General features: G+C 50.3%; 2 protein-coding genes across 10 annotated transcripts in view; one reads left to right on the top strand and one right to left on the bottom strand.

Moving 5' to 3' along the window:
* ZNF318 (zinc finger protein 318) overlaps positions 1 to 2,401 on the bottom strand; it is a 29,032-nt gene extending 26,631 nt beyond the window's left edge. For both annotated transcript variants that reach the window (XR_010070286.1, XM_063328779.1), the window contains exon 1: positions 1,503 to 2,401. Coding sequence is in view for 1 of the 2 variants with exons in the window: in XM_063328779.1 (XP_063184849.1) it covers positions 1,503 to 1,895 (393 nt within the window). In the remaining variant the exon portion in view is untranslated. The remainder of the gene's footprint in view (positions 1 to 1,502) is intronic.
* On the top strand, positions 1,757 to 27,469 carry ABCC10 (ATP binding cassette subfamily C member 10). Of its 8 annotated transcripts, none has more exons than XM_063328784.1 (22): positions 1,757 to 1,889; positions 9,227 to 9,423; positions 11,057 to 12,425; positions 13,685 to 13,912; positions 14,123 to 14,279; positions 16,255 to 16,394; positions 16,883 to 16,962; positions 17,108 to 17,279; positions 18,274 to 18,372; positions 18,604 to 18,793; positions 19,200 to 19,277; positions 19,673 to 19,864; positions 20,263 to 20,398; positions 20,801 to 20,996; positions 21,780 to 22,123; positions 22,283 to 22,452; positions 22,740 to 22,900; positions 23,311 to 23,564; positions 23,896 to 24,041; positions 24,523 to 24,620; positions 24,819 to 24,931; positions 26,969 to 27,469. In XM_063328784.1, the coding sequence occupies exons 2-22, from the start codon at positions 9,263 to 9,265 to the stop codon at positions 27,102 to 27,104; spliced, it is 4,620 nt and encodes a 1,539-aa protein (XP_063184854.1). In that variant the 5' UTR covers positions 1,757 to 1,889; positions 9,227 to 9,262; the 3' UTR covers positions 27,105 to 27,469. The 8 variants fall into 8 exon arrangements, with proteins under 8 accessions (XP_063184854.1, XP_063184856.1, XP_063184852.1 ...); XM_063328786.1 differs by lacking the exon at positions 1,757 to 1,889 and adding an exon at positions 8,017 to 8,388; XM_063328782.1 differs by lacking the exon at positions 1,757 to 1,889 and adding an exon at positions 8,419 to 8,712.
* The last annotated feature ends 6 nt before the right edge of the window (positions 27,470 to 27,475 follow it).

Below are 27,475 nucleotides of genomic sequence, written 5' to 3'. Positions count from 1 at the left end.
GCAATGCAATTTGCAGGGCTACCCCCCAGACGACTTATAGGACTGAGATAATGGTGAAATACAGCCTAAAAGCAAACAGCCAGAGGCAAAGCTTCTCAGCCTGGCTTGGCTTAACTGTCAAATACAACATTATCTTCCCATACCTTCAGGACAGCTCCCCTTTAAATAACAAATAGCACCAATAGCTCCTGTGATCTCTTCTATGGCTACAGCTCCAAAAAAATTCAGTAAGAACCTGTACCACCATCAGAAAGGGCAATCCCTGTTCTCTCTTGGGGTCCCATCATGCAATGAATCATAGCAGTCAATATATTTTTCTTGGATTGACTTTCAGCCACATCATTTCCTCAAATCATCTCACTCTGCAACTTCACAAATACAAGTGTAAGCACAAGGGAAGGGTCAGAATATACTATAGAGCAGGAGAAAAAGTGAGTGTACCATTCTTTTTAATTGTACATGTGCTGGATTGAATGACCATGGAACCACAGCCACATCCCAATATGAAAATCTCTTCTTTCAGCGCAATGCAAACGCACAGTGAACCTGTCACATACCACAGCTAACAGTTATCAGACAAGACAGTCATTACACCAAGGAGTAACAAGCGAAAACCTAAGGGAGCGAATGACACTGGCTCAAAAAAAAAGTACGGCTATACAGTTTGGCTTAGTACGAAGGTGCCAGCATCTAAGATAATATCACTTCAGATGTCAAACCAGAGTTTCACATGCCCAAATCAGCTTTTGCCAAGACTGAGGGAGAAGACTGGAACACCTTGTGCACAGCTCCAACTACAAAGCGCTACCTATCAAAGAATACCTCTCAAAGATCCAAATCTGTAACAGAGTCTCCTTTGTATGCCCATGACAACAGGAGAACTCAGACAAAGTGCTCATTCAAACTAACTAAAAAAGTTATCTTCCCATAAATTAAACGATATTTATACAACAACACAAACCAGTGTTAAATGGAGGAAAGTGACTAGTTCCATCCTTTGCCTTAGCAAAAGATAGCATCATCTTTGAGCCTTATCGAAAATGGCTCTAGCTGATAAGAGAGAAATAAAAATATAACGGAAATTAAAGGAAAAACATTAGTTAAAATGGAAATCAATTATTTTTAATTGGTTCGGCCCCCCCCCCCCCCCCCCATTTGGCTCTCTAAAGAACAGGGGGAAAAAATCGCCCTTCTCCCTCCGCACAGGGAGAGCCCGGGGCCGGTGCAAGGACCCCGCCGCGCCAAGTTCGGGGCCCCGCTGCCCCCCGCTCCCGCCCTTCCGCCAGCGGCGACACCGGCTGACCCCAGGACACAGCCGGGGGGCCGGGGTACCGCGGAGGAGAGGCCGGTGCCGGGAGATACACCCCCCGCCAAGCCGCGGGGGACGGCGGCCGCCATCGCCGGTGTCCGCCGAGGCGGCGGGGACCCCCCGCGGCCTGACAGCCCCTGGGGGAGGGGGCAAGCCCGGCACCGAGACCCCCTCAGCGCACGGCAGTAGTTACCCGGCTGCTGCTGCCGTCTCCGTGCTCGCTCCCCCGGCGGCCCCGGGTCCCCCCTGGCCCCGGTCCTCCCGGCGGCGATGGCAACCTCCTGCTGCGGTGCGGCGACGGGGATCGGCGGGAAGCGCCGCGGTGGCCCGACGGGGAGCGGTGGCGGCGCGGCGGGGGACGGGGCGAAGCGGAGCGCGGCGGCGAGGCGGAGGCGGCGGCGGCGGAGGAGGAGGAGGAGGCGGCGGCGGCGGCGGGCGGCGGCGGCGGGGGAGGCCGGCCGCGGCCTGGCCCCGGCCCCGATGTGCTGGAGCGGGAGGCGCGGGATCCCGACGAACTGCCCTCTTTCAGCCGGTGGGAGGAAGACGAGGACGAGGGGCCGGAGCGGCCGCTGCTGGAGCGGTACATGATGGCGCCGGCGGCCCGGGGGTCCCGGCGGCCTGCGCGGGCACCCCAGCTCCTCTGACCCGGCCCCCCCCCTCCCTCCCCGGCTGCCGCCCCCCCCGCCCCCCGCGCGTGCGCGCCGCCGGCCGCCCTGCGCGCGCTCCCGAGCCAGGCACCCCCGTGCCCGGCGGCGGGGGGGCGGGGTGAGCCCGGGCCGGGGAGGGGGCGGGGGGCGGGAGGCGTTGCTGGGGGACGCCCGCACAAAATGGCGGCCGCCCGTCGCCGGTCACGTGTGTGGTGGGGCAGGGCCGCAGCCTGGCGGGAGGCGGGTGTTGTCGCCGTGCTCGGCGGAGCGAGGCGCCGTTTCCTTCCTTTCCTCCCTCCCCGCTTCTGGTCCCCGGTGGCCCGCGAGGGGGATGCGCTCGGCTGCTCCGTCCTGTTTGCCTCCCCTCCGGGGATTCTCTCCGCGCGGCCCCTCTCAGCCCTCACGGTTTGGGACTGAAGGCGGCGGTGGGGAGGGAGAGAGGGAGCTTCGCCGGGGAGGGCCGGGAGGCCGTGGGGGGCTTCCCGCTCACGGAGGCTGAGGGGAGATGCCACGGGGCCCTGTGGGCCATGGGGCCCTGTGGGCCTGGGCCAGGCCTTGCCACAGCTTAGCGTGCCTGTGGTGACCACAACCTCTAGGTTGAAGCCAAAAGCAAAAGGGCTTTGGTTTGGTTTTTGGTTTGGGTTTGGTTTTTTACCCCACACTGTGCCTTGGAGCTTGTTGGAACTGGTGGTGTCCCTAAGCAGACGTGTGTTCAGGAGCAAACCTTGGCTGCTTGATGAGGTGATGCTGAGCCCGAGCCTCCTGCTCAGAAAAGTTCTGAACAAATTTCCTTGCTGTGCCTGCCGGGAGCTGGGATGCCATGGTAGGAGAGGAATTGCTTCCCTCCTTCTCACCTGAGCACCCGCTACCGACCATGCTTACTGCAGGCAAGTGAGTATGATGGTTTCGATTCTCATAAGTGAAGCATGAAAACGCTTCTCTTATTTCATGCTGGGGGCTGTCTGTGGTGAGGAGGAGTAAGGGTGTTTTCAATTAACTGAAAAGGGCTAGCAAGAGAAAGAAATGAATGCAGAGAAATTAAGGTTCTGATAAAATTCTTTCCCAAATTCCTGAACCTTTATATCTTGTTTAGAAACTGGGAGAAGTTACCTGCATTAGATTGTATTTTGTTATTAGCTAGATGCCATGTGAGGGCCTGCATTTGAAGACCCAGACAATTTTTGCAGACTTGAGTGAAATTTTTCCTGTGTGTTTGGCTTTTTTTGGAATATACTTGCTAGAGCATAACACATAATTTGAAGCATAGTACTTACAGCAGTGGCAACAAAGGGCAGCACTCTGATGGGTGGGGGTCTGTCTGATACTATAATAAGGTATTTCTGCTGGGAGCGGTTGGGTCCAATTCTGTATTAAAACCAGCTGCCCCACCTTGACATTTTCCGAGTGAGTGCACCACTACGCAGGCTCAGGAAATATGCTCAGTTATGCCAATCATCAAAATAAGCACAAGCTATATAAAGACTATCTTATTTTCCGTTACCGCTGTCCACTCCTCCCCCTTCTCTCCTAAGGTTGATAATGTTTGTCAGTGACCTTAATTCAATTTTAAGTATCCTGGGATAAGAATTTCATCTTTGAAGATGCCCAGCAGACTGGTGATCTGCTTCTGGTGAGAGCAAAACACAATGATGGTGGAGGCAATGGGTGCTCAACCTGTTCCAACTAACTACCCAAAGCAGCAGATTTGGTGATGCTCGGAGAGGCACAGAGTTGTGCTTTACGATAACTAAAAAGAAAACCTGATGTTTTTAGTTACGTAGGAATTCCCTCTCTAGTTTTGTATTGTAGATCACGTCCAAGTAGTTTATCGCTAAGAGGAATATACTATTATCCCAAATGTGTTCTGTTTCTTCATTAAAAGGAAAAACATGTTTTCATGCATTATTAGTGTCAGGCATCTGCGTCAAGCGCTCAGTTTCACCAGCTGAAATAAGTAAAAACAGCCTAGCAAGAGGGAGAAAATGGACTTGTTAGGTTTTGTACACTTCTTCCATGCTGTTGTTTTCTTTACGTCAGTTTTAAAAAATGGTTTTAAACCACAGTTTGGTTTCAAAAGTCAAGAGTAAAAAGCCACAAACCCAAGAAACCCAGCAAATTTTTTATTTTTTTTCTGACAGTTTTATGTAAAGTTGTGCATATAATATCTAAAAGCTTTGCAAAATACCAGAACATGAAAATATTTTCTAAATTCTTTTTGCCTTGTATCTAAAAGAGGTCCACAGGAGATGTCCTGGTGGTTTCTGGTGATAGATTTCAGCAGCACTTGGCTGGTAAAGGAATCCAGATATCAGTAACTAATCTGAAAGTTCATTAAAATGTGTATGTGCACACCAGTAAGTACATTGCTCAGGAATGGTAAAAAGGAAGCAAACTAGTAGATGTATTGTGGTGTTGAAAGGGTTCAGAAGAGGAAAAAATCTATTTGTTGGAGAAAAACACTTGACTGACTAGTGCTCATTAGCATTTTGTAGCACCCTGTCATCTTACTGATCATGGCTTTACAATTACAGTTTATGAGCACATTCTGTACTAGTTGTACTGTCATCTTTCAATCACGTGCCTTACTGAGTTAAGTTTTTAAAGGGACATAGTGGGATTCAGTTAAATTATTCCTAAAATGAGTACGGAAATTTGGGCCCGATGGTGCAGAGTAAATTGAGAGTTTTCACGTCTTTGCAAGAGCAAGCACTGCAATTTGTCTGGAGGACTGAAAATGTCAGGCAAAGTCCTTATTTGCTTTGCAGAGTTTTTTGTAATATGCCTGTGCCTGGTGCTCCAGACTCTTACTGGACAAAGGAGGTGCCAGTCAGTCTGCTCTGCTACAAGTTCAGCTCCCAAACTCCTCTTTGGAATTCCAGAGCTCATCTTTGAACTTGCAATTACATGCTGCTTGAAGAGATTTTTAGCTAATTGGATGCTGAGGGCAATGTTGGGGTAATAGGGTGTCTCTGAAGTCACAGGAGCAAAGAACGTTGAGAAAGAAAAGAACAGAATGCGAAAAAGTAAGCAGTAGCTCAGTATGAGCAAGTAAACAGAAATCAGAATTGAAGTTAATTTGGGCTGGACCGTTAGGTTAAAAAGCAGTACAGTAACAGAGACAGCCATAGGACCTTGATTAAAATTTTTTACCTTCTTACGTCTGAGTCAAAACTAGATCCAGGGGTGTGAGACAACCATGCAGCATTCCCTCTAATGTTAAGTGGCTGGGCTACTAGTAAGAACACAGACAAGTTGCGGTTTTTTATGACAAAATGAGTGCTCTCGTGAGAAGGTGCTGAGGAAGGTACTCCTCTGTTTTCTGAACGGTGCATTAATCTTTTCCCCTGTAAAACAGGGGAAAACATGTATGTTGCGTCTTCAGGTCCAAGCAAAGCAGCCTGTTCATGAAAAATTCTGGACTGAGCCAAGTAATCAAGCCTTCCTTGCCCTTGACGTCATGGAATTTGAGGATGGTTCAGCTGATAGCAGAGCCCTGGCTGAGAGCGCAGAAAATGCGTCCAAACAGACAACTGCTTTCAGAGATTTTTAGATTTATAATTGCAAGGTTGATATTTCTGAATTTAAGGCTTGTCTAGGCTGGCTTCTGTTTCAGCTCAATATTTACTTTTAGCTGGGAAGTGGAATGGGCATGCAGCCTACACTCATTCCCTGACTCCGAGTCCTGGGAGGGGTATTAAGTAATCTGTTACAAAATAAACTTGTAAGAGAAGGGGGGGCAGTCTCCCTGTGCCAGATAGCTCTTCCTCACTCTGAGTGTATCAGTCTAGAGCGTTCAAAAACTCCAGATAATAGACAATGAATAAAATCTGTCCTGCATTGGCCTGTGGGGGTGGATTAAATTAACTCTGATGCTGGCAGGTTTTTTCCATTTTAAATGCTCTGATTTTGTGATAAATGTCAGGTGTATGATTATTTATAGTGCGCAAGGTACTTTGTAAGCAATATACCCACAAGCCTGTACTCTGTGGCGCACATCTTAAATCTGTCCAATATATAGCAGTAAATGTCATAGGCAGCAATATTCAGGAAGAGGGGAAATAGCCAAAAGGAAGCACAAAAAGATTTAGATTCTTGCCATGCTCCTATTCAAACGTACTTAGGCAAAACAGGCATCAGTGCTTTCAGATCAGTTAGGGTGGTTTGGTATTCTCCTAAGGTTCCTTGTTTTTTTTAATACCCTTTATGGTCGTTTTCCCATATGAGCGATCTCCAATAATGCTGTCTGAAGCAAAAAGGGATCCCTGGCATCTGAGAGTTGTCCGTCTTTCAGCTGAAGTGGAAAAGTTCATGGTTTTGAACATGAAGAGGTTAGGAGAGATGAGCAAGCAGAATGCAGCACGTGAGAAAGGAGAACGCTAGAATGCAATGTGGCTGAAATGGAAAAGCTCTGAGGGTGATTAGTGAGAGAGAGGATGGTCTTTGTCCTGATATCTGAGAGCTTCTCTGGTATCTTATTAGGTCAGGGGAAGTGGTTGGTTGGGGATTTTTTTTTTTTCATTTGGGAATAAATAAGACATCAGAACCACGAGATCTGAAAGTTTCAATTGTGTGCAGCTCATGCTCCAGCCTCACACATCCCCTGTGTGCTGTCTTGAGAGTTTGCTGCTTTCGCAGCACTTTTTCTTTTTTTCTTTTTTTTTTAAGGGAAGCTTCCTTGAGCAAGGAGGACATAAAACTTATTATCGAGGCCTCTATAGGAAAGTTTGTTCTAGAAACCTTTGTATGACCTGTGAGAGAAAGAGCAGAGTGGCCAAATACACACAGTGGAGAGTATCAGTAGCCAGATTGGTCATGAAAAGGCAGCCTTGCAACTCTGACGCACAGGCAAAGATTACTTTCAGGGCTGTGAGAAATCAGAATCCTCAGAGACAAGAATTAAACAAGGAGATACAGATAGAGGTTTAGGAATACTGCGCTGTCCTTGTGCTCCTTTCAAGGAAACTATGATTAGAGGGTACTGTGGCCTCTGAGCTTGTGCTCTTATCTCTGCTGTTTCTCACTCCTGCAGCCAGATCGCTGTTTTCTCAGACAGGAATGTTACTGGTATTTTCCTTCCTCAGCACCCCACTGGTGACGCTTCTAAGCTTTAGTGTACCTCTGATGAGCTGCGTGTTGGAAGTAAAGTTTTCTACCTGTGATGAATTATTTACAGGGATACGCTAATTTTCCCTGGCAAGAGAGAGAGTACTGAGGGGAGGGTTTAGGAAAGTGAAGTATCCAGAGCATCTGCTATAAAATCACCAGTATCAGCTAAAATTGCCAGATGGTGTGGTGACGTTTGCTGCGCGCTCCTGTTATTGCAGAACAGGCTGGAGGGGATGATGGCTGGATGTCCTCTCAGGTTTGTTTTCTCCTGGCTGGGAAGTTTGAGTGTTTACTCACCACCACCCCCAGTGCAATGTGCTCTTGTAGTAAAGGCTGAATGTCACCTTTGGGGATGCTGCTTGCATGGGTGCGTTTATGCTTTGAACAAATCTAGTCACCAAGCACAATATAGGTAAAACTGAGTGGATTTATTTAGCTTGTGTTATTCAGATAATTGTGCTAGGTTAATGTAACGATCTGGCTTTACACGGCTGTTACTGCCCTAGGAGAGCTCTGCCACTGTGGGTATACAGAGATATCATTGGCAAAGAATGCTGTAGGCATAAAACACGCATTTATACCCACACAAGTACTGCTTGGGCAGTACCTGCCAGTGCTGCCTTCTGGAAGCACAGTGGTGCATCGGTGTTCCTGCGCCGGCTGCCACCGTCACGCTGCCAGGCTGTCACCTGCGCTGGGTGCGCGTCGGAAACGCTCACAGAGCACCAGGCACTGTGGGCCAAAATTGATAGGAGAAAGAGGGGAGGGATAAATAAGGTCTCCAGAAAGGAACCAGAGGAATTTTGGGGAAAATCACATTTGTTGAGGAGCAGGGGCAGCGTGTGTTTAAGCCGTTTGCTTCTCCTTATCTCAGACTCGTCCATTGGGCCGAATCACTGACCTTCCCTGGCTTTGCGATCTACCTCCAGGTGGGCACGTTGAAGGCGGCTGAGCTGGAGCTGCTTGGGAAGGGATGCCAGTCGCTCCCATGGGAAGGGACGACAAGCGTTCCCAACCGCAGGGCCCCTGTGCGCCGCCTCCCCGGCACCCTGCGGCCGGAGCCTCGGGCCTGGGCCGCCGCCGGGGCCTGGCGCTCCCGCCTCCCAGCGGCGTCCCTGGCCCACATCGCCCGGTTTGACTCTCGCCCTCGTTTCGCCGCCCGCCGGCCGGTACTCGGCCCCGTCCCGGCCCTGCGGTGTCCTCCGTCCCCGGGCAGCCGCACCGCCCGCCCGCTGCCGCGCGTCCTCCCGCCCTCCAGGGGGCGCTGGGCGTGTCCCCGCGCCCTCTCCTCCCCATGCGGTGAGAGCGGGGAAGGGACGAGCCGAGGTACGGCGGGGGGCGGGGGTCAAAGTTCGTCGTGCGGCGGGAGGGCGGCGAGGGGTTGGCTGGTGCCAGGCTGGGCCTCGGCCAGGGGTTCTCCGCTGCCGGGGCTGTACCGGCGCAGGCCGGCGGGGGGGGCTGCCATGACAGGGCCCGGTGCCCCGGCTACGGTGCTGCAGTGCCCCCTTCCTGCCTGTCGAGCCTGCGGCCCTCAGCCGCCCCAGGCTGGAGGTGGGACCGGCTGGCGGGAACAGAGGCCGCTGTAAAGCCGAGGCCTGCCCGGGCCAGGAGGAAGCCCGGGGGGGTTCCTCGGCCCTGGCTACCCTGGAGGTACCGGCTGCTAATCTGGATGGGCCCCGGCATTCTCCTCTGCCGTCTGGATGGCGTTACACACTGGCAGATGTTACACACTGCCTTAAGGAATCATGGGAATTGTTTTGAAGATGGAAATGTAATTGATAGATTATTGTTTAAGCAGCTGAAAATATTTTTTCAGAGTGATCAAGGGAAAGGCAAATGCTTCCTGATGTTAGTTTCAAAGGATAAACTGGCCATGGGAAAAAAATCGCCCTGGAAATAAAGAGAAAGCTTTGCATTCCCGCAGTGTTGAGGTCCTAGGGTGACTTAAGGGGACAAACAACATAATTTATTTTAAGCTGGTGCTTAGTCATTTTGTAAAGTAGATGATACAATAGCAAGTGTGCAGTAGCAGGTCCTGGACTGCGTGACCCAGGAAGTTGCTTCTTGTCCTATGTTCATCTCTTATCACAGTCCGCCTCGGACTGGGGCTGTACTTTCTTAATTTTGTACCTCATGCTGTTTGTTTTTTTCTTTTCTACCCTAGGCGCTCCGGTCTCTCACATTTGGTTCCCAGCAAAGGATGGAGAACATCCTGGCTGGTTTGTGTGGGACCAGCCCAGAAGATCCACTCCCTGTGTGGGTTCATGGCAGCGTTGGTCATTGCTTTAATCAGCTGACGTTAAATGTGATTCCTCATGTGCTCCTTGCAGTGGTCAGTGCCTGCTTCCTTGGCACTCCAAGGTATGACAACTAACTTGTCTAGCTCTTGATTGTGATGCAGGACTGGAGGTGGGGTGGAAAGGTTGAAAATTAGATCTCCCTATAATGTGCTGAATATGTAATTAGAGAAGGACACGATATTATAGTGCTATTATATGTGTCAGCATCCATCCTAATTCAGAGTACTGTGTATAGCTTTGGTCCCTCCATTGCAGAAGGGATCCAGAAAGAATAGAGAGGGTAGTGAGCATAAAATTACAGAAAATAATTCAAAAGAATTTCAGTGGATGAAATTCCCAGTTTTCCCAATTCTCTGGGAAAGGATGTAAATCCTGGGAGAGGATATAAATCCAAGGTTGCGTGGAAGATGTATTTAAGGTAATAAAGTGTTCTGGGAAATCAACAATTATTTTTCTGTTTATACTCTTCTGAAATACATAAACATGGCAATGTTCATTGATATTGAAAGGCCACAAGTAATGAATCAAGTGATAATGAAATCTTTTGTTGAGCAATAGATTATGGACTTTACATACACAGCATCACTGAAAACAACAGTGATAAAAATAATGTTTCTAGTGAAAATACCACAAAGACAAGAAAAATCAAGGATCAGAGACATGACACAGATGACACAGAATTTGATCATCCAGAATTTGTGTTAAAGAGATTAGATATCTTTTTTGTTTGTTTGTTTTTTGTTAATCCTCAAGAACTGGAGTCTGATTTGACCACAAAATATCATAGTTTGAAAAAAAAAATTTCTGTAGAGAAATGCTGTTCTTTGGTAGTGATACCATAAGCCCACAATTAAGGACTCTCTAAGACTCAATTTTGGAGTGTTAGAAAGCAGGCATTCTTTATTGCAGCGCTGGGCGTACAGGGGATCATTCCATCTAGCGTGCACGCCGAGTTAATCAACTACAAAGATTATAAGTACTCAGAATATACATATTCGTTACATTGCCCAGAAATTATTAACATATTCATATTATCACCTAGAACTCATTAATATACGTAAATGTCCTTGATGCATGCGCATCTATGTCCATTGGTAGTCTTTCAGGGTCCTCTGGTGGTCGTTGATAGTCTTCGTCACCGTGTCCGCTGATTGAATTCAGTCTTCGTGCATACTCAGTTCATCTTTTGGCCTAGTTTGCAACACTTGTTTTCACAAAACTAGCTTATTCTAGCATCTCTCCCTATCTATTCTACTCGAAGATAGAATGCCTCAAGGCTTCCTTTTGTCAAACTAAACCTAGCAGATGTTTACATCCACTTATAAAGCATTTCAAACTTAGCTACGTTATTCCAGTAAGGAGGGAACCATATGTTCTTTTTAACTCAGTATCAGTAAGGCCTGAGGGGCCTTCCACCCCAGTGTTTTGTGCTGTTCAAGGCTACTGGATCACCAGCTACTGTATCAGTAGCATCTGAATCTCTGGTTTTGATCAGATACCGAGCTATATTGATCTGTTGCAGTTTAGTGGTGCCTGCAGTCTGAAAAAGTTACAAATCTAGGGAGGTGAATCCAGGAGGTTAAGTAAGGGTGAACTGATAAAGAGAGGAAGAGGAGAGGAAGGAAGGAGAGTACTGACTGAGAGGTGATAGAATTTCAATTGTAATTTTTTTTTTCTACTCTTTCCTCCTCTAGATCTGGCTCTGGGGCGCCTTGCAGGCCAGGCTGGGGATGCAGAATTGCCGCCTCCTTCGTACTTGCTGGCCTATTCCTTGCTGATACCGTCCCAGCCACCATTTCTCAGCAGGAGCTGGGCCCTGTGTACCTGGAAGTGCTGGCCAATGGCACTGCTGCTCTTGCATGGCTCACCCACAGCCTTGCTCTTCTCATCCTCTGCAGGTCCATTCATGGCTCTACCAGGGGCCCTGTGGTCCTGGCTCTCCTCACTCTCTTACCCTTACCTTCCTTCATCATCACACTGGTGTGGTACTACCAAAGCAGGACAGCTTGGTCCCCTGCCCACCCTGCTGCCTCCTCCAGGTTCGCCATTCTCTGTCTGCAGCTGGCCTCTCTGCTTGTGTATGTGATCGGTTACCTCTTACCCACCACTGGCAGGCAAGACTTCCTCTCCATCAATCGCTCCTGGCAACAAGAGCAGCTCATCTCAGAGCCAGGGATCCCAGTGCCTGATCAGCAGAGAGTGGCAGAAGATGGTGAGAGCTGGCTCTCACGCTTCTTTTATGTTTGGATGAACCCTCTTATGAAACGTGGCTATCAGTGGAAGCTGAACCAGCCACAGGATGTCTATGTGCTTCCTCACCAGCTCCAGGCTGCCAGGGTCTGTGATCGGTTCTACTCCTGCTGGCAGAAGAAGGCAGCTCCGCACCAAGTAGAGGCGGAGACGGTGTCTCTTACTAGCCCAATCATTGCTGGAAATGATGGGAGTAGCAATGCCCCAGATGACTCACACCATGCCCAGGAAGCTGTGCGACTCTTCTCAGTTCTTCATGCAGCCTTTGGGCTTCGTTTCTACTCCCTTGGACTTCTCAAGCTGGCCAGTGGTCTGCTGGGTTTCTCAGGTCCTCTGCTTCTGAACCTGCTAGTGAACTTCATGGAGTCACGGCAGGAGCCCCTGAGCCATGGGGTGCTCTATGCCCTCGGGCTCTTTGCCGGCTCCTTCCTGGGCGCTCTTTTGCGGAACCAGTTCAGCTATGAGGTGAACAAACTGATGCTGATGGTGCGGGCTGCCATCATCTCTGCCATCTATCGCAAAGCCCTGCGTGTTGGCAGCACTAGCCTTACCCTCTTCACCGTGGGTGAAATTGTCAACTTCATGAGCACGGACACCGGTAGGTTGGTCAACTTCTGCCTCAGCTTCCATGAGGTGTGGAGCCTCCCTGTCCAGTTTTCCGTTACCCTCTACCTCCTCTACCAGCAAGTGGGAGTCGCCTTTCTGACGGGCCTGGCCTTGGCACTGCTGCTTGTGCCCATTAACAAGGTCATAGCCAACCGCATCATGATGAACAACAAGGGGATGTTGAAACACAAGGACATGCGGGTCAAGGTGAGGAGCAGCTGGTGACTCTCTGAGTTTGTTACTATGTTTTCTTCCTGTTTGTCTCTGGAACATTGGCTTTTCAGCCACCTGCCATGATCCCAAGCAGATTAATTGAATCACAACTGCTGGGAAAAATGCTAAAGGGGGCATGCGCCCACACACGCACTTGGTTCAAAAGTGTTTCAAGGTGATGCAGTTTTGCCAGCCACAAGATAGCAAACCTCTAATGCTTTTCTTGCCCCCTGGGCTAATTCAGATTCCCTTGCAGGTTTCTTTTCTGTGTGTAAAAGTTAAGATAGGACTCCTGATTGCTTCCTCTAGAGGTTCTTCCATCCTACTACTCCAGTAATGCTATCGGTGGTGAGGTGGCTTGCGGTCTGGACAAAGGCAATGATAACGGACGTAGTGGTTTTATATCACTGCAGTTTAGCACCCTCTGACATCTTTTCCACTGTTTTCTGTATGTTTGCAGTGCCATCTTTCTTCTTGCCACATGTCAAACATTCGATTCCCACCTTTTAGCCTTGTATCTCTAAAGTGAGGGAGCAGCACTTTCACTCACCATTTCCATCATGCTTTGGAAGCATGAAGCAAATCAGCTCCAAGTCAGAGCTTTAAAAATATTTCTTTTCCCAACAGAAGGTGCATCTAGTTGTATGGGGTATGCTGGACCTTTTCCAACTATTCTAAGATTGGTTTGCTGAGTGAACTCTCACTTTCTAGCTTTCTTTAATGCCAGGTAAAAAGACACATCTCAGCTTGCTCTGCACATGCTGAGCTCAGAGCAGGAATGAGAGGACAGCATGCCACAGGGACACCCGAGCTGCTGGATGTAGGCCAGTCAGGCTCTGGGTACAGACTAGCTGTGTCATGGCAGCACCAGGCCTGAGAGTCAGGTGTTGGGATCTCAGGGTGCTGTCAGGCCAAAGTAGGTAGATGGCATCCAGGCTGGAGCTAGTGATTCCGCTCATCCCTTCACCTGTGTTGCACATTGTTCAATTGGGAATTAGTGTAATATTTTACCTTTTCCTGAGCCATACACAGCGCAGGTAGCTGAGGAAGCTGGTGAAAGGAGTGAGAGCAAAGTTCCCAGTAGCTGCCACTTGAGTTTATGTCTTTGTTAGCAATAAATGGTTCCCGGTATCTCTAGCCTGGCACTTAGCAGGAGGCAACTGCAAACCTGGCCCCAGTCCAGATGCCTAGCTGGCATTTGCTGCATTAGGCAGGCACTGGTTGCTCTATGTGCTTTTCCTTTTTACCTGCAGCTAATGGCAGAGTTCCTACGTGGCATTCGTGTGATCAAGTTTTACACCTGGGAAAAGCACTTCAGCACCAGGATAAATGCCTGCCGGGCTAAAGAGCTGCAGAAGTTACGAGCCATCAAGTACTTGGATGCTGTGTGCGTGTATCTGTGGGCAGCACTGCCTGTTGTTGTCTCCATTGCCATCTTCATCACCTATGTCCTGTTGGGTCACCAGCTCACTGCCACAAAGGTGAGTAAGTAGTAGGAAGAACTTCAACCTTGTCTCGTACAGAGGACAGTCTACAGTGGGGCTGCAGTCCTGAGGCATCTTTTTTGGGAAATAAACCCAGCCTGTGTCTCCCCACAGCTCTTCAGGCTCTTGCTGGTGAAGCTGTTTGGAGAATACAAGAAGCAAGGGAGGTACTGCCTCCAACTCATGGCTGTTTCCTTACCCATGCAGGTGTTCACAGCATTGGCCCTCGTTGGGATGCTCATTCTGCCCCTCAACAGCTTCCCGTGGGTGTTGAATGGGACCTTGGAAGCCAAAGTTTCTCTAGATCGAATCCAGCGTTTCCTTGAACTCGTGGACCAGGACCTGGAAGCTTATTATGCCCTAGGTAATGGTGAAGGATGCTCCTGGGCTTGGGACCCTGGGCAGGGAGCATTTGGAGTAGAGAGCTGAGATGTGAGGCCCAGGGGCAGTACTGGAGGGCAACTGTCTGTCACTCCATGATTCAAGATGTTCTATTGTCAAAGGCAGAGTGAAGGCACTTAATTTCTGTAGAAAATGGGAGACAAGACTATAACATTCACCTTTACCAACTGTAGGTCATTGCTTGTCCCCATGGAGCCCTGCTTAGTGTCCCTTTAGAAGGAGCTGCTCTCTCCTCTGTCCAAAGCTCCTCTGACATTGAAGTCATCAACAACCTTGGCTTTGCCTGTCAGAAAGGCTTGAGTGGGTGCTCCTCTCCTGAGCCATCTTAGCTCTCTTCCTCTCCTTCCTTGCCTTTGGCGAGGTCCCTGCCATTCTTTCGCCTTCAACAACCAGGCAATCAGGCCCAGTCAGCATGGGTTCATGAAAGGCAGGTCCTGCTTGACAAACCAGATCTCCTTCTATGACAAAGTGACCTGCTTGGTGGATGAGGGAAAGGCTGTGGATGTTGTTTACCTGGACTTTAGTAAGGCCTTTGATACGGTTTCCCACAGCATCCTCCTGGAGAAACTGGCTGCACATGGCTTGGATGGGAGTACTCTTCACTGGGTTAAAAACTGGCTGGAGGGCCGGGCCCAGAGAGTGGTGGTGAATGGATTTAAATGGAGTTGGTGGCCACTCACGAGTGGTGTTCCCCAGGGCTCGGTATTGGGGCCAGTTCTCTTCAATATCTTTATCAGTGAACTGGATAAGGGGATGGAGTGCACCCTCAGTAAGTTTGCAGACAACACCAAGTTAGGTGGGAGTTTCAACCTGCTTGAGGGTAGGATGGCTTTGCAGAGGGATCTGGACAGGCTGGATCAATGGGCCGAGACCAATGGTATGAGGTTCAACAAGGCCAAGTGCCAGGTCCTGCACTTGGGTCACAACCACCCCATGCAGTGCTACAGACTTGGGGAAGAGTGGCTGGAAAGCTGCCTAGTGGAAAAGGACCTGGACGTGTTGGTCGACGGCAGGCTGAATATGAGCCAGCAGTGTGCCCAGGTGGCCAACAGCATCCTGGCTTGTATCAGGAGTAGTGTGGACTGTAGGACTAGGGAAGTGATTGTACCTCTGTACTCAGCACTGGTGAGGCTGCGCCTTGAGTGCTGTGTTCAGTTTTGGGTCCCTCACTACAGGAGGGACATTGAGGTGCTGGAGCATGTCCAGAGAAGGGCATCGAAGCTGGTGAGGGGTCTGGAGCACGAGTCTTATGAGGAGCAGCTGAGGGAGCTGGGATTGTTTGTCCTAGAGAAAAGGAGCCTGAGGGGAGACCTTCTTGCTCTCTATAACTACCTGAGAGGAGGTTGTAGCAAGGTGGCGATTGATCTCTTCTCCCAAGTAACAGGTGATAGGACAAGAGGAAACGGCCTCAAGTTGCGCCAGGGGAGGTTTAGACTGGATATTAGGAAAAATTTTTACACAGAAAGGGTTATTAAACATTGGAACAGGCTGCCCAGGGAAGTGGTTGAGACACCATCCCTGGAGGTATTTAAAAGATGGGTAGACATAGTGCATAGAGTTATGGTTTAGTGATGTTTTTTTTGTCAGAGTTATGTTGATGGTTGGACTAGATGATCTGAAAGGTCCCTTCCAACCTAGGCAATTCTATGATTCTATGAATAATAAAATCGGGTTATCCTTACAGGGTCTCTCTGACAGCCAGCAGGTCACCATGTGTGTCTAGCAGGAGCTGGAGACGGGAGGGCTGGAGGAAGGGTTTAAGGGCAAGTCAGTAGGCAAGTGTCTAATTTTGTGGCTGGGTCAAGGGGATCATGGCGGTGCCCTGTCTGTGGTCTCATCCATTTGGGAACAAAGCTGATAGTATTTTTTACACCAGGTGCCTTTAATTTTCTGGCCTTCTCATAGTAGTGCAATGCTGTTCTGCTTTTCTCTTGCAGATAGCCCTTCAGGTACTGCTACTGCAGTGGAGATGCGATGTGCAGCCTTCTCATGGGCACCAGTTGAGGAGGAGAGCACCAGAGAGCCCTTATCCACAGGCACTCTGCAACTGCACATTGAGAACCTGTCAGTGAGAAAGGTGAGCAAGGATGCACGGGGTAATGGAGAAGAATGGCACTAGAGAAGCCAAATAATGGAGCAGGGGTGACATGTTTTCATGTTTTTGTGGTCTTATGAGCCATGTATATATGTGTGCCTCTTCTCTTGGTCAAGAGGCACGGGACACATGTCACATCTCTCAGAGCCGAAGGGTACTGAAGGAGATCCAGGCATGGCTTACAGACAAGAGATGAACCAGCTCCCTCTGCTTTCCACCACTGCTGCAGAAGAGGACTAGGCAGGGAACACAGCTAGGCTCCACAGTTAACTCTCCTTGCAGACTTGTGTCCTGCCATATCAGCAGTCTGGTTAACCCAGCAACTGTACCCAGCTCTGCTGCTGAACCTGTGAGATAATCCTAGTTTAAGACAGCAGTCAGCTTTCTTACAGGCTACTTGTGGCTCAAGAATCTGGACAAACCACCCTGTATTAGCGCATCAGGTTGTTCCTTTTCATTTCCCTTTGCAGGGAATGCTCCTGGGGGTTGTTGGGAAGGTCGGCGCTGGCAAAAGCTCTCTGCTTGCAGCCATCACTGGAGAGCTCATTAAGTAAGTAGCCTAAAGACTCTTCCTTGTCTGGTCCCTCCGTGCCACGGCAGGCAGGGACGATCCAGTGCTATTCCTATTTGTTGGACATTTTGATCTGCCAGCAGTTCTCCTTTGTTGCCCTTTCCACCCACTTCTGTGCTTGCAGACAAGGTGGACGAGTGTATGTTTGTGACCTGGAGCAAGGATTTGGTCTGGCCACGCAGGAGCCTTGGATACAGTTTACCACTGTCCGTGAGAACATTCTTTTTGGGCGGGAATATGATGCCAGGCTGTATGAGGAAGTGGTGGAGGCCTGTGCCCTCTCTGAGGACCTGAATGTGAGTACCTAAATTGTAAACCTGTCTGGGGGTTCTTGGCCAGCTTTTGCATCCAGCCTGAGTCTCACTGGGAGCAGTTCTCACTTTTTCAGCTAATAGACTGCTTTTCCAATGTCCCAGTCACACAGGGTTACTCTCATTACCAATCCCAGGCCATACTTGGTCCCTTTTTCTTTTTCTCGTGAAGTCACTCTGGTAGCACTTTGTATGGTTTCTGCTGCTGAGACAAAAGTTCTTGATCCTGGGAAAAGGAGATGTTCTTGCAGAGCTGATGACTGCTGGGTTTTTCAGGCAGAACATATAAGTAGCTGATGCTTTTTTTTGATCAGAGGAAACTTCCCATGGAACTGGAAGGGCTGACTCTGTGGTCCGTCAGTAATACAGATATTCTAGGTTTGAGGCTTATGGCTATATTATCCAGTAAACTTGGCTGTTGTATATGGTAGAAAGCTAGCCTTCTCCTCCCAGTTTATAACCTGATGCCTGATTTTCTGAAGTGCCAAGCATTAGGAGCTCCTGTTTGCTTTGGCAGGAGCTGTGAATACTCTGTAAAGCAAGGTTTTTATTTGAGAGGTAATAGACTATGCATATGCTACAAAATCAAGAGGAAACTATTTCCAGCTACTGAAACTCTGTAGTTTTTACTGCTAAACTATTTGGATGGGTCCTGGCATGATTTTGGTGCAGGCACAGCTCTTGCTTTCCCAGAAAATTCCCAGGCGCCATTTCAGGGTTATCTCAGACCAAAAGTTGCTCTCAATGTGCAGTTCAGATGCACATTCTGGATACCCTCTTCTGGAGTATAAGAGAGTTTAGTTGCATAAATGCCAAGTTTGCCACTTGTCTGCAGTATAGACTGTTGCATTGTATAATTTCTGGTGAAGTGTCACCCTAAGGAATTACTGCCAGAGGCAGGAGAGGGATCCCAGTGTTCTGGTTTTGAGTTCCCAGTAGTTTTCTGTCCCTTCTAAATGTTTTTTCTGGAATGTTTCAGACTTTACCAGCCGGTGACCAGACAGAGGTTGGTGAAAATGGTGTGACACTCAGTGGGGGACAGAAGGCTCGAATAGCCCTTGCCAGAGCTGTTTACCAGGTAAATAGCAAAGCAGTCATGCTGTGGCAGACTGTGCCCAGTGCCAAGTCAGATGTAAAGAAGCTGGAAGCACCCAGCTGTACAATGTGCTCTGGCAGCACATCTTAAACTGCATTGTGCTGGCCTAAAGGTGCTGGCAGTGTGCCACACAGGCACTTGCACTTTTCTCTACAGCACTGCCTGCTCCATCAGGGCCAGCAGCTGTATCCTTGTGTTTTGTCTCCCTCTCAGGATAAAGAGATTTACCTCCTTGATGATCCCCTGGCTGCTGTTGATGCAGACGTAGCCAACCATCTTATGTGGAAATGCATTCTTGGAGTACTCAAACACAAGACCAGGATCCTTTGCACTCACAGGACGGAGTTTTTGGAGAAGGCCGATGCCTTGTTGTTGATAGACAACGGCAGGATAGTTAAGACAGGTACACTGGCTGTCTTCTCAGGCATTCTTTTGTGCCTCTGTGCCTTTGTGCCTTTGTGCCTTTGTGCCTTGGAATGGCTTGAGCAAAGACAGACATAAAGGAGTAGGATTAACTAGCGTGGAACACAATGATAAGGAGCTTGAGGACAGTGCATGTGAGGAAAGACAGGATGGAAGGAAACGTGCAGATGCACAAATAAACGGGACAATCCTAGAGGTGGGGAGCTGATAAGGCAGAAGGCCACAGCAAGTTCCATGGAGCGGGGCCTTCAAGGGTGCAGGTTCTGTGAGAGAAAATAGGGAAAGTTATGAGAGAACAAAACTGGGCCATTTCATAGCAAGAGGCAGTGAGTAGCTGGCATCTGTTCCTCAGAGACTCTGAAGCATTTGCGCATCTCTCTTCTCAGGCACACCAGCTGATATCCTGCCACTTGTGGAAGCCTTCCCCAAGTTCAAGGATACGGACAAGAGGCAGAAGGATAAAGGTCTGTACCTGGTGAGCTTGAGGGTGGCTGGGGCAGCACAGCTCAGCTAAGCATTCAGACAGAACCTGTACCTGATGGCTGCTGGCCTTAGAGCAGAGCTCCCACCACCTTGCTCTGCTGTGGCAGTGCTGATCTGTGGGGTAGCGTGTACACAGAGGGAGAGGAGGCCCACATATTGTTGGGGATTGGTCTGGAGTAATATTTGAATCTGTTGTTCCACTTGTGGTCCAGGTTTGGATGAAGGTCTGCCAGGATTGGGGCACCTGTCTTGAAAGGGGAGAGAGGAGGGAAGAAAAGTCTCCCTCATAGCCTAGACTTGCTCTGTTCACAGCCAGGAGCAGCTGTGGGAGGAACTTATGTTGCACTGACCTTTGCTTTTGCCTCCATTCCCACAGCCCCTGAGGAACAGAGCCAAGAAGAGACTGTAGAGACAAAGGCAGAAGAATCAACCCAAAACAATCATCTCATCCACAAGGAGGAAGAGAAGAAAGAAGGGGCAGTGGCTTTTCAGGTGTACAAGGCATATTGGCTGGCAGTGGGCAGCTGCTTGGCATTGTCCATCCTCTTCTCACTGCTCCTGATGCAAGGTGAGGCAGTGGCTCACCAGCACATCTCTGTTTAGACATTCCCCTCGTTCCCTGGTTGTGTGGAGTCTAGGGAAGAAAAGAGGCCAGGGGTTTAATCAGTCTCCCTGCAGCAGGAAGACCCCTTTTCCCCAAACAAGTAGCACAGTTGGGAGGGGGCACATGTGGGAACAGGATCTGACAGTCTCACTGCTGCAGTTGCATGTCTGCTCCTCTAGCACTGTCCTGTCGCTGCTGCAGCTCAAGGCTGTTCCCGGTGTAGAATGAAGGCAGGGGAGGACTAGACTTGGCAGTGAGACAATAACAAAAGTTGTCCAGCAGCTTCCCCTCCAGCTTTTCTGCTTCATTTTTGCATATTTGAAGGTTGGATCCCTCTTTATGCTGTCTGTCTTTCTCTGTAGCATCCAGAAATATCTCAGATTGGTGGCTGTCACACTGGATTTCCAGCATATCCCAGACAGCAAATACCTCTGTGATGGTCTGCTCAGCTTCCCCGCCTTCTCCAGAGCTGCTTCTCTTCTCCATTGTTGGGCTTGTGTAAGTGAATGCTGATCAGGAGATGCCAAAGGAAACTGGAAACGCACTCCCATTTTGCCCTTAAGTGCATTTCCTCTGAAGATCCTTGTTGATAGCAGGGATAAACTGACCACCCCACTGCAAAGGATCTGTGTGTCTGCTTTGACAAAGAAAGAGAATCAAGATCTCTGACCTGATGAGGTGCTCAAAGGGCTTATTCCTGGGGCTGATGGATGACCTCTAGCTGCATAGTAATTGGAGTGTTTGTCCCAGCATGCCAAAGGGGTGGTCTCTCACAGGAGTATCAGGTTGAAGTATCCTGGTTTCCCCTTGAGTATGCCCCTGGGCTCTCATACCCTGTCTGTGAGTTTACTGTCATGGAGACCTTGGCAGATTCATAATCTTCATCCTTTTGTGTTCCAGCTCCCCCATTCAAGCTCTGGACACCACCTCAGTCCCTTCCAATGGTTCGCTGGATGTGAATTTCTACCTGATAGTTTATGGAAGTATTGCAGGGGCCAACTCCCTCTTCACCATTCTTCGGGCCTTCCTCTTCGCTTTTGGCACTATCCGTGCTGCCACTGTCATTCACAACCGACTGCTCCAGAGGGCTCTAAAGGTAATAGTCAGAAAGCCCAGGACAGGCTGGGGCTCCTGCAAGTCACTCTGCCATGATGTTCTTTTCATAGTTGGGAGTAAGGGTTTGGGGGGTGGATTAGGGTTTTTACTTGTACTAGCTGATGAGCTCCCTGTAAGGACTATGTCCAAAAAGGGCTGCACCACAGCCAGCACAAGGGACCAATGAGCTGGGTTGCAGAATGAGTCTTGTAAAGCTCATTCCATTCCATGGAGGGGTGTTTTATGGCTGCCGCATGCATCTATTCGCTCATTAGGCTTAGATGTATAGCCCAGATGAGGGCCAATTGAATCAAAGTATCTTTTGCAGGATCATGAGCTCAGATTCAGATGAGATTGGAAGGAGTCATTAAGCAAGATTTAGGGCTGATGCTGGCGTGTGCCGGTTAACTTTCTTTAGAATATGGGCTTCCTTGATTCCTCAGGCTAGAATTAGGATTAGAGGATTGGAAGATAGGATTAGAGGCTAGGATTAGAGGATTGTCTCACTGGCTACTGGTGGGTCAGTATAGGAGCTGAGTGACTGCGATCTTGGTAGCGCCATTTGCCACAGAAGGGCTCTTTCCTTTTTCCACGTGAACAGCATGAGTTGTTTGGCTGTGGGTAGATGCTGGATTTCTTCTCCAGCTGAGGAAAGGAAGGGGGCTGTGGTGGCCAGCCCTTTGTGGCCTTATCTGCTTCCCTTGGTGCAGCTCTCCTGGGTGCTGTTCTGTGGCTGGATCTTGCTGCAGCTGACTGACTTACTTTCTGGTTCCCTTGTTGCCAGGCCACAGTCACCTTCTTTGACACCACACCAACTGGACGGATCCTGAACCGCTTCTCCTCAGACTTGTACTGCGTGGATGATAGCCTGCCATTTATTCTCAACATCTTCCTGGCCAACATGTACGGGCTCCTGGGCATGCTGGTGATAATCACCTATGGCCTCCCTTGGATTGGTCTGGTCTTACTCCCCCTGGCTGCCCTCTACTTCTCCATCCAGCGCTATTACCGGCGCACATCCCGGGAGCTCAAGCGTCTTTACAGTGTCACCCTGTCTCCTATTTACACTCACTTCTCAGAGACCCTCTCGGGACTGAGCAGCATCAGAGCCATGCGGGCAACCCAGAGGTGAGTGGAAAGAAAGAACGCCCAGAGAGCCAGAGCTCTGGCTTTATAGACAAGGGCCTTCCTGATGTGGGGCTGGTTATAGGATGGCAGGAATGCCCCTGGTCTAGGGCAGAAGGAATGGAGGTTGAGTGGTGCGATCCTCTGTTGTGCGCCTGCCAGGTTTGAGTTGGAGAATCAGCTGCGCCTGGAGGAGAACCAGCGCTGCCTCTTTGCCAGCAACACTGCGATGCAGTGGCTGGACATCCGCCTGCAGATGATCGGGGTCGCTGTGGTTACCGCTATTGCAGGAATTGCCATCATCCAGCACCAGAAGCAACTGGGAAATCCAGGTAGGCTGCCAGGGATTGTTCTGTGCCCACCCCTAGGCTGTGGCCTAGGGATTCCTCCTCTCCTAGCCCAGAGGTGCACATCTTCTTACACTGGAGTAAGACCAAGAGCTCATACTCCATGTCTCTCTACAAGACACCCACAGTGTAGTGCTTCAGTTTCTGTCCCTCCTCCCATGTGTCCCCATCCTCGAGTGGGATCCCAGACTCCCTTGTTTCTTTGTCGTGTTACCAAGATTCCAGCTCCTTCCCTGCCAGTAATGTTCTTGCTTATGCTTTTGTCCTCGCAGGACTTGTGGGCCTGGCGCTCTCATACGCCCTGTCTGTCACAAACCTGCTCTCAGGCCTCATTTCCAGCTTCACTCTGACAGAGACCATGATGGTGAGTGTGGAGCGGACAGAGGAATACACCACAGACATCCCCATGGAGCCCCAGGATAAACTTGTCCAGGTAAAAGCTCAAATATGTTCTCAGGAACTGGCCCATCTTCTGGCTCTGTGGCCTGCGCTTGCCTCCTGGGGAGATCACAGGGTTCCAGTGAATGGGTGGAAGGCCCGAACTCACAGAAACCACCTTGATTGTTCATCCTTTACCTGTTCATTCCCTGAATGAATCTCTGGCAGGAGTTGTTGAAGGCTGGAATGATGGGAAGGGGTAGGAGAGCAGAATGGGTGATAGGTCCAAGCTAGAGAGAAAAGTCTAGGAGGGGGCTGAAGTTGGAGTTGGTCTGTGTGTTTAGGTCTGGTCAGAAGCCAAGCAAATATCCAAAGGGATGAATGGGGCTTGGCCTGTGAGGATGTGGGGCTGAAGATGACAGCAAGTCACAGTCATACCCTGTCTCACCTGTGTACCCCTCTTAGGTTGCTGCTGACTGGCCAAGCCAGGGGCTTGTGGAGTTCCAGCAAGTGGTCCTGGCCTACCGAGCAGGCTTGCCCAATGCACTTGATGGTGTGAGCTTCACAGTTTACCCTGGAGAGAAGGTGGGGATTGTGGGTCGCACAGGATCTGGAAAATCCACCCTTTTCTTGGCCCTTTTTCGCATGCTGGAACCGAAATCAGGCCGGATTCTCCTGGATGGTGTTGACAGCCAGCTGGTGGGCTTGGAGGAGCTGAGGTACGGAAGGCTGAGCGGAGTGGAGGGCAGCCGGGGGAACCCGGAGGCTGAGAGCTGTCAGTGGTTGGATGCCAAAGGGAAGAGTAAGGAGTAAAGGGCGTCCTCTCATGGCATCCTCTTGTCTGATTGTGGCAGATTCTTATGAGTTGCTCTGTTGTTTATGAACAGCTGTGCTAAGGAAACCAGGCTGAATATGTGACCCATGTCTCTGCGCCTCTAAGATATGCAGCAAGCCAAGACAGCCCACCCCAGGAAAGAAAAAAAAAAATGAGAGGCCTTTGCTTTTCTGCAGAACCCACCCCAGGAGCCCTCAGCTCTCGTTTGCTTGCAGATCTAGGCTGGCCATCATCCCCCAGGATCCGTTTTTGTTCAGTGGCTCAATCCGAGAGAACCTGGACCCTCAGGGAAAACGGACAGATGCTGAGCTCCACGAGGTGCTAGAGCAGTGTCACCTGCGGGATGCCATTACTCAGATGGGTGAGTCTGAACCCAGCAAGAAGCAACTGGTGAGCCCTGGTACTGGGAGAGGGGAGAAGGCCTCAGCTCAGTCAGGGAGCTGAGGAAAAGGGGCCAGGTGGATGCAGTAGGGAACTGATTAGGTGAGGCCACGCTAGGACCAGGATGGGAACAGGTCAGTGTGACTCAGTGGCATTCCCTGAGATTTAATGGCAAGGAACTGGTGGGAGATGTATCAGGTGGTGGGATCTTGCTGATGAGTCTAGGCCCTGGTGGATGTTAGAGAAGAATCTGAGAGATAAGCCAGCCCCTAGTTCTAGGGGACTGTGGCGTCTCCGTACCAGGTGTTGCTTCTGTCCAAGTGTAAAGGCTCCAGTTCCCAAGGCTTGGGCCTGAGCAGGATCTGGGTTTTGAGTGCTACTGGGAAAACCCCAGACTTGGGGAGGTGTCTGGGACCTGGCACAGAGCCTGGTGGATTGACTGCTGAGCTTGACCCCTGCAGGCGGACTGGACAGCGAGGTGGGAGAGAGGGGAAAGAGTCTGTCCGTGGGACAGAGGCAGCTGGTGTGTCTGGCAAGAGCCCTCCTGACGCAGGCCAAGGTGAGTGCCCCGCTTCCATCGGAGCGAGGGGGAGGGAAGCTGCTGATGACTGTGTGAGGACAGCACAGCAGAGCGCTCCAGAGTTGGGGGTGTGATGGGAACAGACGTCCTGTGCTACCTTCTCGAGCTGTTCCTAGGCAGGGATTGGGGTGTCCTTTGTGGTGCTTGGGAGCTCCCTTCACTCTCTGTCCCTGGCAGGTGCTGTGCATCGATGAGGCCACAGCCAGCGTGGATCAGAAGACAGACCAACTGCTGCAGCAGACCATCCGCCAGCGCTTTGCTGACAAAACTGTTTTGACAATTGCTCACAGGTATGGAGGAAGCAGCACTCTGCCTAAATTCATCCTACCCCACTTGCAGGGAAGTGGTGGCTGCACCTGCCATGCCTGGGCCTTGAGTTGAACAGGGAGGTCTCCATGATGAGGCTTTTTAAGTGCAAAATGCTGCACCTTGCCTATTTGCCTTTTCTGCTTTATTAGCACCTGGATTCTGGGAACAACTGGATGTGAAAATGCTGTACCCAGAAATCGGGGGACAGCAAAGGCCAAAATGCCGCATCATATGGCAGATGGCACTGCCTACTGGGACCGGGGCAGTGAATTGGACCTTGTGGTTCTGCCAAATTAGGTCAAGGAGCAATGGAAGACTATCCTACAGACAGGTGCAGCATGGGAAACCCGAGAAGAGAAGGTGTCTTTGGCTCAGTAGAGGGCACTGCAGGACAGCCGGTGGTGAAGGGCTGTAGCCAGCTCCTGGCCAGGGAGGCTGAATGCTGGCTAGTTCTGTTTTCCAAACCTGTGAGTTTTGGTTCCAGCCTGTACCCAGTGCCAGTAGGCAGGGCAATGCCCAGGCAGGACAGGGCAGCAGTGTTTGTCCCACAGCTGGGAGATATAGTGTGAGAGTAGGGGCAGTAGATGGTTTCAGGCGGAGGGAAGAGGGCAAAACATGAATACTGTGGATACTGAGAAGGGATGGGTTAGCATTAGTCAGTGCTCCCACACTTGCCAACTGGAGGACAATTTGGAGGAGGATTATGCAGTTGTATGGAGGGTGTTTTCAAAACACAAAGGTTACCACAAAAATAAAAATCAAATGAGCAGGTGGCAGGGGCTGGTGTCCTGCTGCACAGAAGTGGGAGTGATGGATGACAGGCAGGGTGGGCTGGGCCTGGCAAGTTAATCAAGTGGGTCTTGTTAAATACATCAGATAAGAGGGAGGGAGGAGGGTTTTGAAGGGAATGCGGTTCCTACATTAGGGATATTATGCATAAATAGAGTAGAAAGGTAAAGGCATTGTGGGCTGAGGTGTATGTTTGGGTTGGGTGGAGAGAGGCCACCTCTGGTGGAGGAGTAATTAGAGAGGAGAACCATCAGAGGAAGGAGTGGCATTAGACAAGGCAGCAAGACTGGGTTGAAGATGGCCCCAGCCCCTCTTCCACTGTGACGAAGGGAGATGGGGACGAGCAGTAAGAAGGGAAATGTGGTGATGGGGTTGTTTTGTACCCATGGTTCTTCCATGCCATTCAGCTTTGGGTGAACCATTAATTGGATGGGTGAAATCTAGGACTGGAAGGGACTCAGTACTTGTCCGGGTCACTTCCAGTGCTACAGCCTGGCACTCTTTTGGGGATGGATGTGTAACCAGAGTCCTGAACTCCATAATGCTTTTTACCTGCTTAAATCCTGTGCAGTGTCTTCCCTGTGACTTGCAGCTTTGTAGGGCTGTAGTTTGGCACCGAACAGTGCATGACTGTGCAAAGGCATTCCTGCTGCCCTGTCTTGCCTCCCCAGGGCCAGAGGTTGCTGCCCTGCTAGCAATCTGGGCAGACCTGGGCGCATACGTGTGCTGCGGGTGCTGTGGTTGGTAGTCTGGCAACTACAAATCCACTGGTGGTGGCAGCATAAGCAAAGATGGCAGACTGCTGGGGAATGGCAGCTGATGCACAGGTCTATTTCTGCTGCCCTCAGGACGTGGCAGGTGAGGAAATGTGGAGCCAAACAGAAGCAACTCAATAACTTTCCTGGGGGGACGGAGACATGTTGTGCAACCCCACAATGGGGCATGCCCTGAGCTTTCCCTTCACAGAGCTTCCCTCTGCGCTCCTGGTGCCCTGCCGTGCCCAGTATCTGGAAGGCATCACTGTGCTCTCCTAAGAGGTGATGCGTTTCAGCAGTATGCAGAGGCTCTCTGGGGAGCTGGACTGCAGCGTGTCCCTGAGTGCACAGGGAGAAGCTCTGCGGATCCTGGTGCTGGGCATGTTTTGGGCCACCCCTTAACAGCAGGGTAAGCAGTAGCCAAGGTTTCTCCTCAGATCCATCAGTGTGTGTCCTGGTGTTTGCTGTCCACAGGCTGAACACCATCATGGACTCTGACCGCGTGCTGGTGATGCAAGCTGGGAGAGTGGCAGAGCTGGATTCACCCACCCGCCTAAGTAAGAAGGATGGTTCCTTGTTCCAGCGCCTCCTGCACAGTGGGCAGCAGTGACCTCCCTCCTGGCCTGAGCCCAGGCAGCCTTCTTGGCTCTGTGTTTGGCTTTCCTCTCGCCTCAGCCACTGGCCCTGTCCCTGCAGGGCCAGGAGCTGCTGAGGTGAGGGAAGGGGTTATTCTTGCTTGCAGACAGTGATTGTGTGTCCTCAGGGATAGGAGCATGGCACTGTGGCATTTCCTTTGGTAGGGAAGACGGGAACTGGTGTTTAGGGCCGTGCAAGCCTGGCTGGTGGGATACTGCTCCCCTCCAAGGCTCCCCTTTGAGATTACAGAGGGGATTTTTTTGCTCACTGAAGAATCACTGACTCCTAGTCTGAGATTTAGTCTCACATGTGCAATTTAAAATAAAGTGGAAACATCCTTGTGAA

This window comes from Chroicocephalus ridibundus, chromosome 3 (genome assembly GCF_963924245.1).
Source record: "Chroicocephalus ridibundus chromosome 3, bChrRid1.1, whole genome shotgun sequence".
In the NCBI taxonomy this organism is placed as follows: Eukaryota; Metazoa; Chordata; class Aves; order Charadriiformes; family Laridae; genus Chroicocephalus; species Chroicocephalus ridibundus.
This window is presented reverse-complemented; position numbering and strand designations above follow the sequence as displayed.